Source organism: Pyxicephalus adspersus, chromosome 5 (assembly GCF_032062135.1).
Source record: "Pyxicephalus adspersus chromosome 5, UCB_Pads_2.0, whole genome shotgun sequence".
Lineage (NCBI taxonomy): Eukaryota > Metazoa > Chordata > Amphibia > Anura > Pyxicephalidae > Pyxicephalus > Pyxicephalus adspersus.
In genome coordinates, this window is record NC_092862.1 from 37,774,871 (window position 1) to 37,791,537 (window position 16,667).

General features: G+C 36.1%; 1 protein-coding gene across 2 annotated transcripts in view; it reads right to left on the minus strand.

Annotated features, from left to right (window-relative positions):
- Positions 1–16,667, minus strand: part of RP1 (RP1 axonemal microtubule associated) — a 198,862-nt gene that overhangs the window by 29,424 nt on the left and 152,771 nt on the right. For both annotated transcript variants that reach the window (XM_072411198.1, XM_072411197.1), the window contains exons 45-50: positions 14,947–15,205; positions 10,864–11,105; positions 7,780–7,906; positions 6,381–6,529; positions 1,612–1,810; positions 60–122 (exon numbers count right to left, since the gene is read on the minus strand). In XM_072411198.1, the coding sequence (XP_072267299.1) occupies positions 60–122; positions 1,612–1,810; positions 6,381–6,529; positions 7,780–7,906; positions 10,864–11,105; positions 14,947–15,205 (1,039 nt within the window). The remainder of the gene's footprint in view (positions 1–59; positions 123–1,611; positions 1,811–6,380; positions 6,530–7,779; positions 7,907–10,863; positions 11,106–14,946; positions 15,206–16,667) is intronic.

Consider the following 16,667-nt stretch of genomic DNA (forward strand, 5'->3'; position numbering starts at 1 on the left):
ATATGCAGACTTGCCCTTTGTTAACAAGAGACAGTACTAGTTCTCTGTCAATCCCTCACCTGATGTCATGAACCCATTTCCATTGGGAAGAATGCTGGAGTTGTTGCCTATTTCCTTCTTTTCTGTAGTGATTAAAGAAACCATGTTTAGCATTGGGAAATATTCAATATTTACATAATTGTACAATATTTACCATTTTGTAAAGTGATCCTGTCACCACAGCTTGCCCATTATTTAACATTTTTATTATAGTTAGTTTTCTTTGGAAAGAAGCCACAACTTGCTGCAGTGTAGGTCCCTCGATCTATGTGTTCTCCCTGCATAGGTAAAGCCAGAGGTTTTTGAACAGCAGGAGATAGAGCTATAGTTCTGACATGGGGTATCTCGGATCTCTGCAGATATACAACTGCTTCTACAGAACAAGGCTTGTGGCTGCTTTCTTAAACAACAATATTATTAGATTGAAAGTTAAGTGAATTTTATAGTAAGTCTATAGTGAGAGAAGCATAAAGGGTGACATTGTGGTAACTTACCTGGTCGGCATGCCTATCCTGTGCCTTTCATACTCTGTGTCAGTGATCCAGATCAAGTATATCAATAGGTAGTAACTAATTTCCTTTTGGCTTTTTGATCAGCCACAGACAGTTAGGCCCCTAGCACTTTCAGTAGGTAATGGTAGGTACAGGGCCAGACTTCATTCATGCCTACTATGCCTTATAATTAATCTAATCCTTGGGTACTCCTTGAATATCTCTACCATTTCTATATGACACATTGCCAAAGTTGTAAGAGCAGCATTAAATACATTGTGTTAAAGAGTATTATTTAGGAAATACAATGGCTGCAAATAAAGAAATAAAGGCTGTGCCAGCACACATCTAGAGGAAATCAATGATATCCTGCTACTGATACCTGCACAAGCTACATCTGTCGAAAACATTTTGCATACAGAAGTATTCCTATATAGACATTTATATCAATAAACCTGTTTAGTGCGTCCAGATTTTACTGATTTTATTGGCATAAGCCAGTTTTGCTGGGAAAGCAATAGTCTGAAATGAGGGCTTCTAAAATACTAGTCTCATGACTTTATTGCTTCTTAAATTACAGTCACAGGCATAGAGAAGTAATAAATACATATCTGCATACTTGTTTCTGATCACTCAGAAGTGATTGACATGACAGCCAAACAACTAGTATTTTTTAAAGAAGAACTAACAAAGGTAACCCAAGACTTTTGTCTCTGCATGTTTCTATTAATGCAAGTGAAAGCATAAGTGCCAAGTCTTAGTAATGAATGCCCGGATGACTTCCTTTCCTTTCCTCCCTATTTTATTATTTGCTGACAGAATGAAATCATTGGTATTGTTTCTAGAAATGCATTTGAACCTTGTGATCACAGTGCACATACATGAACTGATCAATACAATGAACTGATGAGTAACTGAAAGCCAAGCATTGCATAGAATACAATGAAAATAATAGTGGCAGACCAAGATAGAATACATTGTATTATAACCTGACGTATACATGTAAAATGCAACACAGAGATTTATGAAATGTCCTTAGGAAACCTTGCTTTTTACTATATATTTTTCAAGCTGCACTGACCTGTCACTGGTAGAGTCATGGTCATCATTTTAGTTTTCTCTTTTTTCCATGACTGGGCTATAAAGATGTATTTGTTCTTGATGAATGATCCTTCCTCGACCACAGCTTTCTCCAGCTGTATATTAGTTTGTTTTTCTTTCTCTATGACCAGCTCCTGTATTACACCAATGTCAACAGCTTCCAATTGAAATCCAACAGTCTGATAGATTGAAAAGGAAAGGAAAATTGTGTTCATGAATTGCATACTATAGTACAACACTAAGCTGATACTGAACTTTGATAACAAACCTACCTAGCCTTACTACTCTGTTATATAAGCTTTAGCAGAGAAATGTTAAAGTGAAACTCCAAGTAAATCTAAACACAATTCATTGTTGTACCTGAGAAAAAATTGTAATGTGACCAGTTGTACTTGTCATTCGTGTCCTGGTAAAGTCACTTGCTGCTTCGAGGTTTGGTTACTGGGTCGGTTCTCTAACTATTGCGGTAATGATGCTGCTTTACAATCAAATAACTGGCTAGAAAATGGGCCTTGTATTATTACATTACCAGAAAAGCAACACAGATGCACTATTTAATGAGAATGGCACCACAACATGCTGTACAATAGTGTTCAACTCAAGTAATGCCGCAGCATACCGCAAGACGCATACTGTGTAAATTCCGTTTGAAAGGGTATGCAAATGTTTTGATCCATTGCAGTGAGTTAGAAACCCATTCAAATCAATGGGCTGTCTTAATATAATACACACAAACATGTGCTGCAGCATGCTGCATCATATCTCAGAGCTCAGCCATAGGGTGAATGAAGCCCAACAGTCATAATAATGACAAATTTAGGATGTACAATAATACTGCCAGCATTTGGAAGTCATTAAGGATTCAAAATAAAGATTTTTTTAAGATATCATATAAAATTTGTATTATTTATCTGGTATATGGGATAATGATTTACAGCTTCTTGATGAATTATTATTTATCTGATGATTTGAAAAGGAACAAGAAATTCTACAGTTCATAAGACTTCTAAATGGGCTTGAAGTGCTAGGTAAGTGTTACTCAACCAGGGTTGCTCCAGAGGTTGTTAGAGGTTCCTTGAGCAATGAGCAGATTGTATCTCTCAGGTCTTGTTTGACACATACCAAATGGCTCTTTTGGCTACTTGTACATGTGACATTCTTACCAATGGCCAGCAATGTAAAAGGCAGTCTTCCCATTACCACCACACTAATGTACTGTGGGATGTGGATATAGTAGTTATAGAAGGGGTTCCCTGAAGACCTGAAAATATTTCAAGGGTTCCCCATGTTAGGTTTTTAATTTTGCATGTCCTCTTCTCTGCTGGTGGGAAAGATATTACCCAGTACATCCGAGTTTTGAAGAGCATGTGACTCATAACATCGGCAAAGACAGTTTACTTTATTCAGTCAAAAAGATCCTGAAAGTGATCTTCTTTTTCCCAAGTGCAGGGTTTTTGGTTAACCTTTAGGAGTCCTGAAGCATACAGTTATTTTTCCTTTTAATATTATGCATATATGTATACATATATATGTTAAACTATAGTTTAAATGTTAAGGCTTCCATTTTTTTACCTCTCCCAAAAAAATACTGGCTATACGATAGTTTTTGACTTTAATACTTTCCCAGACACTGCCCCACATCTGGCATGTAGCATTGTAATTGTCTAATTAAACTCAGAAATTCTAGTTTACATACTTGATCCAGGTTACTAAAACAGCCACTGGATCAGCGTGATAGCTGGGAATCAAGAATTTTCAGAAGGTAAACTCAACAATGGCAGTCTTCATGATTTCTTAGCATACGTTTCTTTTAAAGGGCATGATGTGCCTTTAAAACTTAAAAATTCACCAAGTCAAGTATCTGTTGCAAAGACTGATGAATTCCAACACATTCATATGTTATTGCTGTGAAATAAGATATAATTAGAATGCTGGAACCCTTTCAGATTTATGCATTTTTTCACAATTTTGTGACCTTCCATAGTAAGTTTATTGTCTTGCAAATCTTCAAAGTTATCCCACCTTCACTTATTAATTTGTAACTAATCACCTGCATCAGGTTTCATCTCAACATTAGGCCACTGCAGATTGACAGGATAGCCTGTACTGACAAAAATAAACTGGAATGGTGCCGCTAGCAAGCAGTGGTTTGCAGGATGATTTTACAAGCAGTGGGAGCATGGTTTTAGTCTGCAATGCCCGTAATGAGAAGTCATAATTCAGAGGGATCAAGTTTTGTTAATATTTCTCTTTGTGGCTGCCGTTGCTATGGTACCACCATTACTAGATGTAGTGTAACTAAATATAGGCCACAATAAAAGATAACATCACACTCAACAAGAGCTATAACAAATCTTTTTAACACAAAAAAAAAATCCCCCAATTAACCAGTAGAAAAGCTGCATTTTGTTATTAGAAAACCAGCCTTTCCAATGGTAAGCATGTGAAAAATTACAGTCCAGTGAAACTTACAGCTTTGGAATTAAAGTGTATGTAAAAGAAGTTTTCTATGTTTTGGATAAAGTAGGAAAATGTTAGATTCTATTTCAAGTTTTTATTGATATATATCCTACTAGAGAGAATAATCCCCTTTGTTTGTCCTGGTGACCAATGCCACTAACATGGGAAAGTACAGAGCAACAGATGAGGAAAAATCCTTCAATGGGGACACGTGTCCTGGGGATAAAAAACATTTCATTCACTCTGGAGAGATTTACTCTCATTTCCTCTTACATCTTTTGGGCAAGTAGTGAAGGGAAATCTTCTCGGTGGGGTGAAAACAGCAAAAATAACCTTGTAAAGAATAGAATAGGGTACTAACCCTATTTTATTTTCTACAACTTTTCTGCTCTATAGAAAACAGAAATGGCTGGGCACACACTTTTAATATTTAGGGAACATGGTCTATGTTTTAAGTACTTGACTACCCTGCTATCTAATTTAATATTGGTACTGCTTCTGTTTCTGGATGTCCCCAAACTCAATCCTGCAAAATATTTCACACAAAATATTAATCTTTTCATAGGATTCAGAAGATCTTGTGGTATTAGACTGTTTTTAAGAGATAGGTAAAAGACTTGCAACATGTATCTGTCTGGCAGCTTAAGGCTATAGTAAGGGTCTCATGCACCTAACCAATACACATAATACACACGGTAAGACATAGTTTATAGACTGTAATATGATTAAAAAGCAAGAGATGATACACAACTGTCTGGCTTATATTTTAAAACAAACTGGCCAATTGGCAAACTCCTAGAAAATTAAGTGTTATGATGGGAATTAGGCCCAAACTATTTAAGCTGCGTACACACGGCAAATTTTTCTCGCCCGATAATCGGTATCGGCCAATTATCGGGCGAAAATCTGCCGTGTGTACAGTCGGTCGTCGTCCATCGTCCGACGACCGTCCTGGCGGATCCATGGACGATGGACGACGACCGATCCTAATGAAAGGGAAGGGGAGAGCGCGCAGCAGGGTGCCGCTCCGTCGCTCTCCCCCTCCCCTCTCCATAGAGCATGAACGGTGCTGTATGTACAGCATCGTTCATGCATCGTGCAGTCTTTTCTCGTTGGAAAGGATCGTGAAAGATCCTTTCCAACGAGAAAAATTGCAGGTGTGTACGCAGCTTTACTGTCGAATGCAATTACCATTATCTCAAGCGTTCCACCTCGGCTGATTAAAAGATACAAGCATTCTATATTCCTGGAACTTATCAATGAGGGTGTTGCAGCTGTTTGTGTCTAATTTTGTATGTTGGCAACATAATGATAAGATCTGATAAAATAAATGGTAAAAGAAGAGTAATTCCCCAGAACTGAAGAACATTAACCTCACAGCTAACCATGATAAGTAAATAAGGTAGACATGAGAGTAACTTTTGAAGGCAGTATGTATAAATTGGAGACTTATCAAAATATATAGAAACAGTATATATTTAAGGTACATTTCTTCATTATAAAGCAGTCCTGGGGCATCAACCTAAAGACTGTGACTAGGCCCAAGAGGAGCATCTTCGGGGTAATTATGACATCAGACTGCTGCAGGCAGGGAGAAACATTTCCTTAGTCTTCCCACTCTTAAAACCTCCTCCCTGGGGTTGCACATAATACCTTTCTCAGATCATAAAGTAAAAACCTGTATGCACAGTTAGCTTTTTCAGGCCAAGCAAAAAGAATGGTCTGCTAACACATGTGTTACCACAATGCACTGGTGTAAACCAGCCCACGAGAAAAAGTAAAATGACTGAACACCTTGTACATAATGGCCACCAGTTTAGTTGACTTGTGTGATCTGTGACCTAACACTATGTTAGGTAAATGCTGTCTTTTGCGTGACAATTTTTTCTTAATGGTCAGTTTTACAAGATTATATCTTTAATATACATCAGTGAAACATCATGTTTGGGAGCAGAAGATCACAAAGAGATGAAAAAGCGGATGCCATAGTTTGGGCTACCACAGGATTTATCTAACTGATTTTAAACAAACTGGAAGTTCTGCAGGAAAACAGAGAAGTAAATGAGCAAATGGCTTCAACCTGCATGGGAAAACATGTGTTCAGATTAAGTCTTGATCAGCATTGAAATGAAAAGGGATATAGATCACGGAATAATATTATTGTCCTTTTTCCAATTCATTGTGCAAAATTTTATAACATACACGTGCAAATATGTGTGCAACAGCATTATATTAGATTGATACTTGCAAACACTTGACATAAATGCTCAGTAAACACCTAAGTCATACCTTCTCTTTTAAAGACAAATCTTTTTTTTTGCAAATGACCTTTCTTCTTCCAGTGTTGCCCAACGTTCCATTAAATGTGATGAACAAAACTGTATCTGTAACTGGCTTTGGTATTTGAGTGAAGCTAATATAAAGTCCATAGGATTTCACTGCAAAGAACAGGTAATCAGTAATATATTTTAAAATGCTGAACATAAAAATAATTAATTTAGATTTATTTGTTCATCATGTTGTATATTTAAAACTACGATATACTTTGTATACTTGGAAGCATTTTGTAAAGAAAAATAAAGCAAAGGTCACAAGTACTTATGCAAAGGTCACAAGTACTTATCTGAGGATTAATAGGGAGAAATGTAACTATGGTTAACAAAAAAAAGCATTTATTATAATTTTATTACCAGAGCTTAAAATAATAATGATAAAATGTTTGATTTAATGTTAACCATTTGTTTAGTCTTATTACGTTATTTTAGAGCAGCAACAGGGATGCTGGCCTATGCTCTGATGTAGTAAGTTGTGATTAGACATTTTTTAAAGAATAGGAATAGAATTTTGTAAACAATTGTCTACAGATAAGGTTTCTTTTATATATTCTTATATATCAATATTCAGTTCATACTGGATTCTCTTCTAACTTTCCAGTTTAAGAGTTATGCACATCCTGAAACATTTGGCTAGAATAATAAGTAGGTGCATTTTGAGGCATAAATGAAGCTGATAAAAATTTTCCCATTTCTCCTCAATTGTCATTAGGCCACATTACTGTGCATATTTCAATTTGTTCCATATCAGGTCAGGAAAAAGACAACCCAAATGACCTGCTCTTGAACTTATGAACTTATGTATGGTAAAAATTATTTGCTTAAAAAGAAAGGTGAAGCCCCTTCCCTTTCTGTCTTTATGAATGGGAGCACAGCACCTCCTGGGATAGCCACGTCACACAACCTAGGAAGCTTCTGGCTGCTCGGGCATGCCCAGAATGAACTTTCTTCTACATTGGGAAAAAAAGCCAATCTGACGCATGTGCAGTAATTTGGTCCTTCATTATTTTTTCCCTATTTACAGCAGGCTACCTGCTGCTGTAAATGCCCTGTTCAGTGGGGGATCGGGTGACGTAGCCAGAAGAGGAAAGAAGACAGACAAAGACGGCGAAGCCTGGCACTTCCTCTGTGCCAGGACAAAGGAGGATTCCAGGACCCAATCCAGGAAAGCTCTGGAGGGATCGAGGGATCTGAAAAAGTGAGGGAGGGTAAGTGAGATTTTTTTCTTTGTTAGTTTAGTTCCACTTTAATGCAAAGACAGATTGGTTAATGATTAATATTGTTTCACTCCATGAAAAGCCCATGTATGTAGGGCTTGTTGTTTCTATAACTTAATAAAACAAGAATAAGAAAACCTGTTAACAGTGGACCAGATGAATTCAAAACTGGAAGTTCTGCTGCTAAGTTGTTTGATTTGCTGCTGAATGTTTGAAGAAATGGAAATTCCCAAATCTCGCCACTCTGTTGGTGTTTTACTGTCACCTAATGAGGGATAAAAAACAAACATTACTAAACCATTAAAATGTTATTAATTCATATGCTGCACCTACTACCCAGCTTAAGTGCCCTAAAGTACCTTAAAACCGTAACTACCAGGGGGGTGTTGCTTGCCAAAGTACAGAGTAGAAAAGCCCCTGAACTGCATTCTTGAGCTAAACAGTGTGATATCAGTAGTGTAACCCACATGTGATTTTTTTTTATAGTAAAGCTTACAAAGGGAACTATTTCTTGATTCACTTGATTCCTTATGGGGAAACAACATTCTTCAGATTTTGGCATCCTCTCGTTCTCTATCTACAATGGTAGCTTTAACATTTACCCTTTAGTTAACAGGACAGGTCAGGTGCAAAAACTGGTAGTCTGAACTTAGCTTAAGAGTATTATAGATATTTTTGCTCAGGATGACACACATCTTTTTGCAATACATACTTGGTAGAGGTTATAATACTTCATTTACATGTACACCTATTTGGCAATCAGCGCTCAGATTACACATAAAGTGTATGTAAACACTTACAATGAACCTCCCCTATTTGCTTTGTTTTTAAGCTGCTAAATATACCATTGGCTTTTTTTACCTGTTCAATAACTGCAAAAATACCTGTGTATTCTGCCAGAAATCTCTTGTGATACCTTCCTGAGCTCACTGCCATGCACAAGAAAGGGGTACAAAGATGACAAGTTTGAAGCTGCTAAGGACCATCAGAACTGAAGTAGACAAAGCTTACAATAAATTTGCTTTGAAATTAAGAGCCAACATTACACTGTGCTATCATGTAAATGAGGAAGGCAGGATCAGGCTGTATTTCATCAACAGTCTTTGTTCTGTACTACAACCTAATTATTAGGAATGTACATGTATTGCACCGATGTAAAAATATGTTTTCATTTTTTTTCTCTATAGAGCAGTCACTAGTGGAAGTAGCTTTTTTGATTCAGGTAGAAAATCTCTTTAATATATAGGCTATATATTTTGATTAATATTACTATATGTATCATCTCAACTAAAGAACAATTATTGTTTATTTTTATTTTCAAATACAATCATTTGTAAAAATGAAAAGCCCTTTTACTACTTTGAAGGCACTATGCTGTCCACTTCAGCTACTTAGATCACAAAAGGAACATGTCAGCTACGTCTGTATAAACAACATCAATTTCGCTATTATTTCTTTCAATTTTAGTTTGTTACTAACAGTTTGCCTTTTATTGTATATGTGATCTCTGCTGGAAAAGAAGCCTTCCCCACAGTGATAAACTGGGGTAATGTAAGCTGTACTGTCTAGAAAAAACAGGTATACCTTCTGTATTAGTGCTTGTTGTGTTTTAAGTATACCCTATAGGTTTGTAAAAAAAAGATGCTTAAGTGGTAAAGGTTTAGTAGAATGATGATATATTTTTTGTGATTCTGGGGAATTCATTCAGTTAGGATACATTAAACAAAGAACAAAGTAACTGGATGACAGCTAAAGGGACCTTAACTATATAAGTTCCAAAAAACTTGTATGCTTGCTCACCTTTGCTTTAACAAAACATTATTATAGCTCATTTTCTGCATTAGATTTACTATTTATTATGATGCTCAACCTGGATCAATGCTGGACACACGCCAGATAGATTTTTCTTAGATTTGTTGATTAGGATAATTTCCAAGAAACTATGTAGTGTGGGAGTCTAAATAAACAATTCATGCAATTTATAGGATCTCAATCTATATACGGTAAATATATTTTAATTTTATAATGCTACAAAATAAATCTAACAAAATTCTTTCTGCAACTGCAATGTAAACCATTTCAGTTTAGATAAAAGTTTATTAATGATTTTCACTCGGGATAATTTTATTTGGTTGCTATAGGTTTTTGCTCTATGCGGATAGGGATGAGTCAATAATTTTAATGTTCTCTCTTCCTTAAAGCATTTCTGTAATCACAACTTTTTTAATATAGTTTTGGATAGAGTAGGAAAAAGTTCCTATTGCTTTCTGTATCCTCTTTCAGAAGATTCACCCCTCTATTTGTGTTGGTTATCATTGTCACTGAGGGAAGGGAAAACTGTATAAAGCTACATATAGATGCTAGATCACTTTAGTGACCAGTAGTGATTACTTTAAAGACAGTATGAGCACAATGTACTGTAAAGACAGTTCTGTTTATTCTATGGAGTGAAGGGGTGGATGAGCAGGAAGCACCTCACTGCATCATCTTTCACAAAAAATGGTGGTTGTTAGCTGTTGGTCATCAAATGATCTTGCAGGATTTATCACTTAGAGGCTTTAAGGGACAGCTGTGCAGATCCTGGAAAGTTCGTGATAATCTAGTGCAGCCTAGAGTACAGTCTAGCGTCTGTATGTAGCTTTACAGGTTATTTCTCCTTCAAGAAGTGAATAACACCTCAATATCAACTCAAGCCTGGCATGTTTCTTTCCTTTGTTAACTCTAGCCAAAACATACAAAAACTTGCCTATACATACTAAATGCTAAAACCAGCCCTTTGGGAATTCAGAAACCCGGGGCCTGTTAATATGGAAATATCAACTTCAGCTAGAAAATCATTGACCATCCTATTATTGGCTCATCCGTTTTATAAGCAGCCTTAATGATCAATGGTGGGTGAGTGCAAAAGAAAGCACCATATTCCTTGTTGAGGTTTATGTATGGAAAGTGTTTCAGGTAAAGTACTCCATGCTTCAGAAGATCATTGAGGCTACACTCTGTGGCAGTTTACTCTCTACTTTCTACAGATACACAATACCAAGTAAAATACAGCAATAGAATAATTGGAATGACTCCAGTATTTGCTAAATAAAGTAAATGATCTCATGTATGCTCAGCTATGTTAATAGGTTTTCAGCAAATTCCAGTAATTGTAGAAATCTGTAACAAAAAGAATCAAGTCGGTATTATACCAGCCGAAATTACAATCTGCATAATTCTTACCATTCTGCAATACCAGCTGCTGTCTTTGTCATCATCCTCCATTTGCAGTCGGATTTTGCTAATGGGCCCGAGATTGGCGGTAAGATCCACAATTTTGTGAAACACATTGCTTCCTGTCAGCGTCCCTTTTGCGAATACTAATGGTTCATAATTTCCTTTTTCACAGCATACTGTCAGTGAAACTGTAGAATTGGTTCCCGACTTTCCGAAATCAGAAGTTTCGATGGAAACACTGACTCTTCCTGTAGGTGTTACACATATATTTACCATATTTCCTATTTAATTCATGTTAGACTACAATTTTTCTCAAAAAAGCACTCCAGCACATTTTCTCTGCAACTTTTGGACTCAAAACAATGCAAATTAATCATGAATGTTCTAGTCTACCAACAATTGATTGAGGACATGTAAACTATGATGCTTGTTTGTAATTAGACTACAACCGGTGATACAGCAGATCTTAAAAAGTTGGGCTGTCCATGTTAGTGCTGCCATTTTAGTGTTTTGTAGATGTTGTAGCGTTAAATCACAAGACCGTTTCTCATATTTTTAGCCACTGTATTGGTGAGATGCCAATGGGTCTGCATACGCTTCCGATTGGGTTATTTATATTTTTTTTTATGATGGAAAATGAAACATTAGATCATGAAAAACACAAAGGTGGCTGAGAACATCCAAGACTTATAAGTTGTTCAAAACAGAGTTAAGAATTATACTAGAGGATCAAACTGTAGGAATACCCAAGAGATTTGTAGGAAGCAAGAAGTTGACTTCTCATAAATAAAATATCACTTTTAGGTCAAATGTCCTTCAAACTATTGTCCTACAACAACTAAATGTCCTACAAAATGTTTATTACACAGTTAAAATGCACACACATGGACTATCTCCGGTTTCCCCTACACCCCATAAAACATGATGTTAGGTTGATTAGTCTTTATGGAAAATGTTCTTGCCATGAGTAGAAAATAAGCAGCAAAGTCAAGTGCAATGCAGTCTACTGGCTGCTGGGCACCATGTGGATGCATTATAATAATACTAAGGATAAAACTAATAAAAGTTAATAACTATTTCAAACACACACACTGGCTGTTTATCTGGCAAAAGATTTTCAATTGAGTTTTGTCCCAGACTGGTGACCAGACGGCCAGACTGGTGAGCAAATTTCTTTCTTGCAGCTTGGCAGTAGGCTTTGGTCACCAGTGTGCTACCACCCTGTAACTATACACTGAAGAAGGTGTAACACGCTGGTGAGATACTCTTCAGATGCTTACTCCTTCAGTAAACAATTTTAGGTTTTTGACTGATTGTGCTGTACAATGCAAAGAATCAGTCAGCGGAATGACTCTGAAAACTGAACACAGGATGGCCTTGAAGGCTGATAAGAGACCTTTGCTGTTAGAACCAGCTTGAACAAGAATCCAAGATGGTGAACAGTCATTTTTGTACCAAAAATGTTAGACACGTGGTTTATTCACCCCATTAACTGTGAGCTTTTATTCTTATGTAGACTTCTGAGTATATGGTATTGGAGAATCTGCTTAATGACAATTAGATAACAGCTTAAGCCCTCCTATGCAGGGGTGATTCTGTATGTCTATAAAGATTGACGTTTCTTTGTTTTAGTTAGAATCTCTGTGCTATAACTGCTAAGCATTTGATTTTGTCCGTTGCAACAATAAATCTTAATTAGGATCTACTGTCCTATTTCTGATGGTCAGTTTGGAGATCCACCTAAAGTAACTGGACACAAGAAAAAAAAACTCAATAAATACTGTATAAATTACATGCACATTGTAAATTTTCCTAGGAAAAGTAAGAGTGGAAATCCCTATTAGATATCAAATTTACAAATATAGTGATATCAAGAGTGTCCTATTGCGAAATAAAATTTCACAACTTTTGTAAATCATGAATTAGTAAAGAGTACTAAACAGACTGGTTGCTATGGGCCAGTTTGGAAAGTGTTTATTTAAAGCATACTATAATCTAAGTAAAAGGGTTATATAAAAAAAAGATTGAGGAAAATTATAGTCTTAAATATTTACCTCCGATGGAGGATTTGAAGAGCAATCTAAACTTGGTAAAGGGTCTAACTCTTCCCTACACTATCCTGTACAGAAATGTTTTGCCTTTGCATTATATTCAGGAAGTTTAGAGACACCCCTTACACCTATAATATGCTTTTAATATTATTGAAGCCTGCATGTGACTGTCCTGTATTTCAAACTGGAATTTTCTTTTGTACATGCACCCTGGTATAATAATTGTTTGAGGCTTTTGGTGAAGACCTTTTGTTTCTTAGGTCTCTTTTACATCTTTAATTTTTTTAGGTGATATGCAGGTCCAGCAAAGCATGTTTTATTTTAAGCAGCACTAAACCCACAAGAAAACAAAAATTAATCAAGAAGTAGAGAATTCGGGTAGAAGAGAGTTGCAAAGTGTCTTCTGGCAAAAAAACCTTTTCCCTGGCTCCTGGTGGCCATGTAGAATAGAGCCTCAGTGTAAAACCAGACTTCAGGGACAATGACCCCCATTTATTAAAGCTCTCCAGGGCTGGAAATAATATATTATCAGTGAAGCTGGGTGATCCAGCAAACCTAAAATGGTTTTGATCTGGATTAAAAACATTTGCTAACAAATAGCTAATGACTTTTAGGAAATCACTTCTAGGTTTGATGGATCACCCAGCTTCACTAATGAAAGTGTATTGTTTCCAGCCTTGGAGAGCTTTAATAAATCAGGGCTAATGTAATACATCAATATTGGCCATCCAAGTAGATCACCATGGACCCAGAAGTCTGCCATAAAGTCAGCGGCAAAATGGCATTTTACAAAAAGGTAAGTCTGTGGCATAATGCGCAGGTATGCTGTACAGTGGAAACACCTCACCTACACCAAAAAGAATGTAGTTTTGTTTTAATGGTTAATCTTGTAAAACACACTAAAAGAGAACAACATGACATTGTCACTATTTTACCTGTGTGTTACAAGTATGTCAGTTGTGCTACCTATAGTTTTAGGCTAGTTGTGCCCAATTATAAATACACCATAGAAAATCCCTTATAGAAATATCCCTTTTATGTTTAAGCTGTCACTATCCAATGTATATTTGGAGTTGTTGCAAAATAGTAATAGACTATTCAATTTTCAGGCACTTTGTAAAACCATAGGCATGTTTGTTTAAACCTTTGCTTGTCTTTCTGCCGTCAAGTGCCAACTTTAGTACTGAGGACAGACCCTCACAAGGGAGATCATTTTAGATTTCAGAAACCTAAAGGAGCTCATCCTCAGTTTACTGGGTGCAGTATGCCTCCTCTATATATAGTTTGGTTCAGTGTTCTCCATGTTCTTAGCTCAACAGAGTTGAGTTTTGAAAAAAAACAGGCAATGGGGGATTTGAACGTGGAGTTGGATTTTGGGCTAATCCATTGTGTGTTACCCATTGTCATGGGATGACCGCCATCCACAATAGCTGGGTTATATGATGGGTCAAATATCAGTGGACACCATGGTCTACTACAGACACCTCAGATTTAGTATTTGTTCCATCTGTTGGGGAACTGTGAATAAATTATGTTTGATTTTTATGACAAATGTATTTTGTAGACAGACACTATTGTATTCTTTGTAAAATGAACTTCCACCACATTCAGTCAGCTATTTATTCCTTTCTGGGTGAAGTGAACAACCTTAACCTCTTTTGGCAAACAAACCTCATGGCACCCCATATTGCATACACTGTGTACATGAGGATAACCCAGAATAATAAAAATATAGAAATATCATCAATGGACAGGTTAAGCAAAAAATGTTCCTCTAACCTTATGTTATACCACTTAGGGTATAGATAATGGAGGGATTACAAAGTCAACAACAATTAATTATTCAGAAATCTGTATATATCAGCTGATCTTAAAAACATTCAGTACTTTTATGTATAGTGTTTGTCATCTCTTATCTATAAGTTGTACTGAGAACAGCACAACTGTCTCCCTTTTACTGACTAATGTAAATTTGGCAAATATGCAATATAGATTATGAAAAGGATCCATCTGGGTTAATGAAAAGGTTAAAATGTACCTTCAGTGAATGTAAGTAGCTTTTGATTAGTTTTGTTGAATTTTCCAAGAAGCTTTAACTTGCAGTCAGTTTGTTTGTCATTTAGTGCAGTGTCTAACCAGCGTTGGCATGGAAACAAGTATTTAATATCCGCCTTATCTGACGCTTGTATGGTGATTTGATCTAGATACCATCCGGCTCCATAACCAACAGCGTTGTGTTGAACATGTACGCCACTCAGTATGCCAAGGTCCAAGGCCTTTATTTTAAAGACGTTTACCTGCAAATAATTGAGATGCAGAAATTATGTGTGCGGCCTAATATTCTTTCACTAAATATATAGTCCATAAAATAATGTATTTGTTATATAAAAATAGGCTGTTAAATTTAATTCTAAAGAATTTCAGCACAAATTAGATGCTTGTGTTAAGTATAAAAAGTATGTTAAGTATCTATAAAAATGTCTGATAGACATATATAATGAATTGACAATAGTGCCTTCAATATGTAGGCCAATAGGGATGACCTTTCCACTGATTCTGCACTAACCACACCAAACTGACAAAGTCATAATAAAGGGCTTTATAATCATAACTCACACATGTTACGGAGATGTTAGATCAGTGTTTTTCACCCTGGAGCTCCTAGAGAGGTTGCTAGGGGTTCATTGAGCAATCAGCAATTTGTGCCTCTCAGGCCAATTGAATTTGCACAAAACTTGCACTGTGATTTGCAGGTATAGTAATTGTAGATATCAGGGTTCCTTCATGTTAAAAAGTAAAGAAAGGTTAAACAAGGCCCAGGATGCACTAGAAATAAACTTTTACCTTCCCTGCTTATATCGCTGTTCCTGGGACTTCTCATTAGAGTAGATGGATTCTAGATGCCTTTGAAACATTTATTACTACAGTTTTTTAGGGTTGCAATACCACTTTTTACAGTGTATCTATGTTTTAATTTTAGACCAGCACTAAGATAATAAAAGTAATAAGATAAGCAGGACAGGTAAAATTCTATTTTTAGTGTGTCCTGGGTCCAGTTTAACCTTTCTTGACTTTTTTTAAAATGAGGCAACCCTGATATCTACAGTTACTATATCCGCAAATCACAGTGCAAGTTTTGTGCAAATTCAATTGGCCAGAGAGGCACAAATTGCTGATTTCTAATAGCAAACTCTCTAGGAGGAGCTCCAGGGTTCCACAGAAGCCTGCCTGAAAAACTTTGATCCGACCTGTCAGTAAAATGTGTAAGTAAATTTATAAAGCCCTTTATTATGACTATGTCTGTCCATGTTAGCTGGCACCAATGTTTATCATCACTGTATCTGTTTACCAAGTTGCTTTATTGCACTTTTTTGCGTGCTGGTCCTACACTCTTTGTGTACATATTGATTGACTTAGAGCTGTTTGCTTTATGAAGGATTATGAAATAAATGATCTATTATGAGCTGATTAGTATAATTTGCATTAAACACTAAGAATATTCTGAGCTTTGGAGTAAGTGTTGTAATCACATTAAGGCACATTTATGGCTTTTTATATTCATGAATATTTAATTATGAGACATTGATATAAAAAAAATTATGTTTAGTTTTTATTGTTTGTTTAAAGTGTATGTAAAGCCAAAATTTGCTTGGTTTTGGATAGAGTAGGGCAAAGTTGATAGGCAAAATTCCTTTTACAGCAAAAATTGTTTTTTTTTTACAGTGCATACATTTTCATAAAAAAGAGGTTTTGCATTGC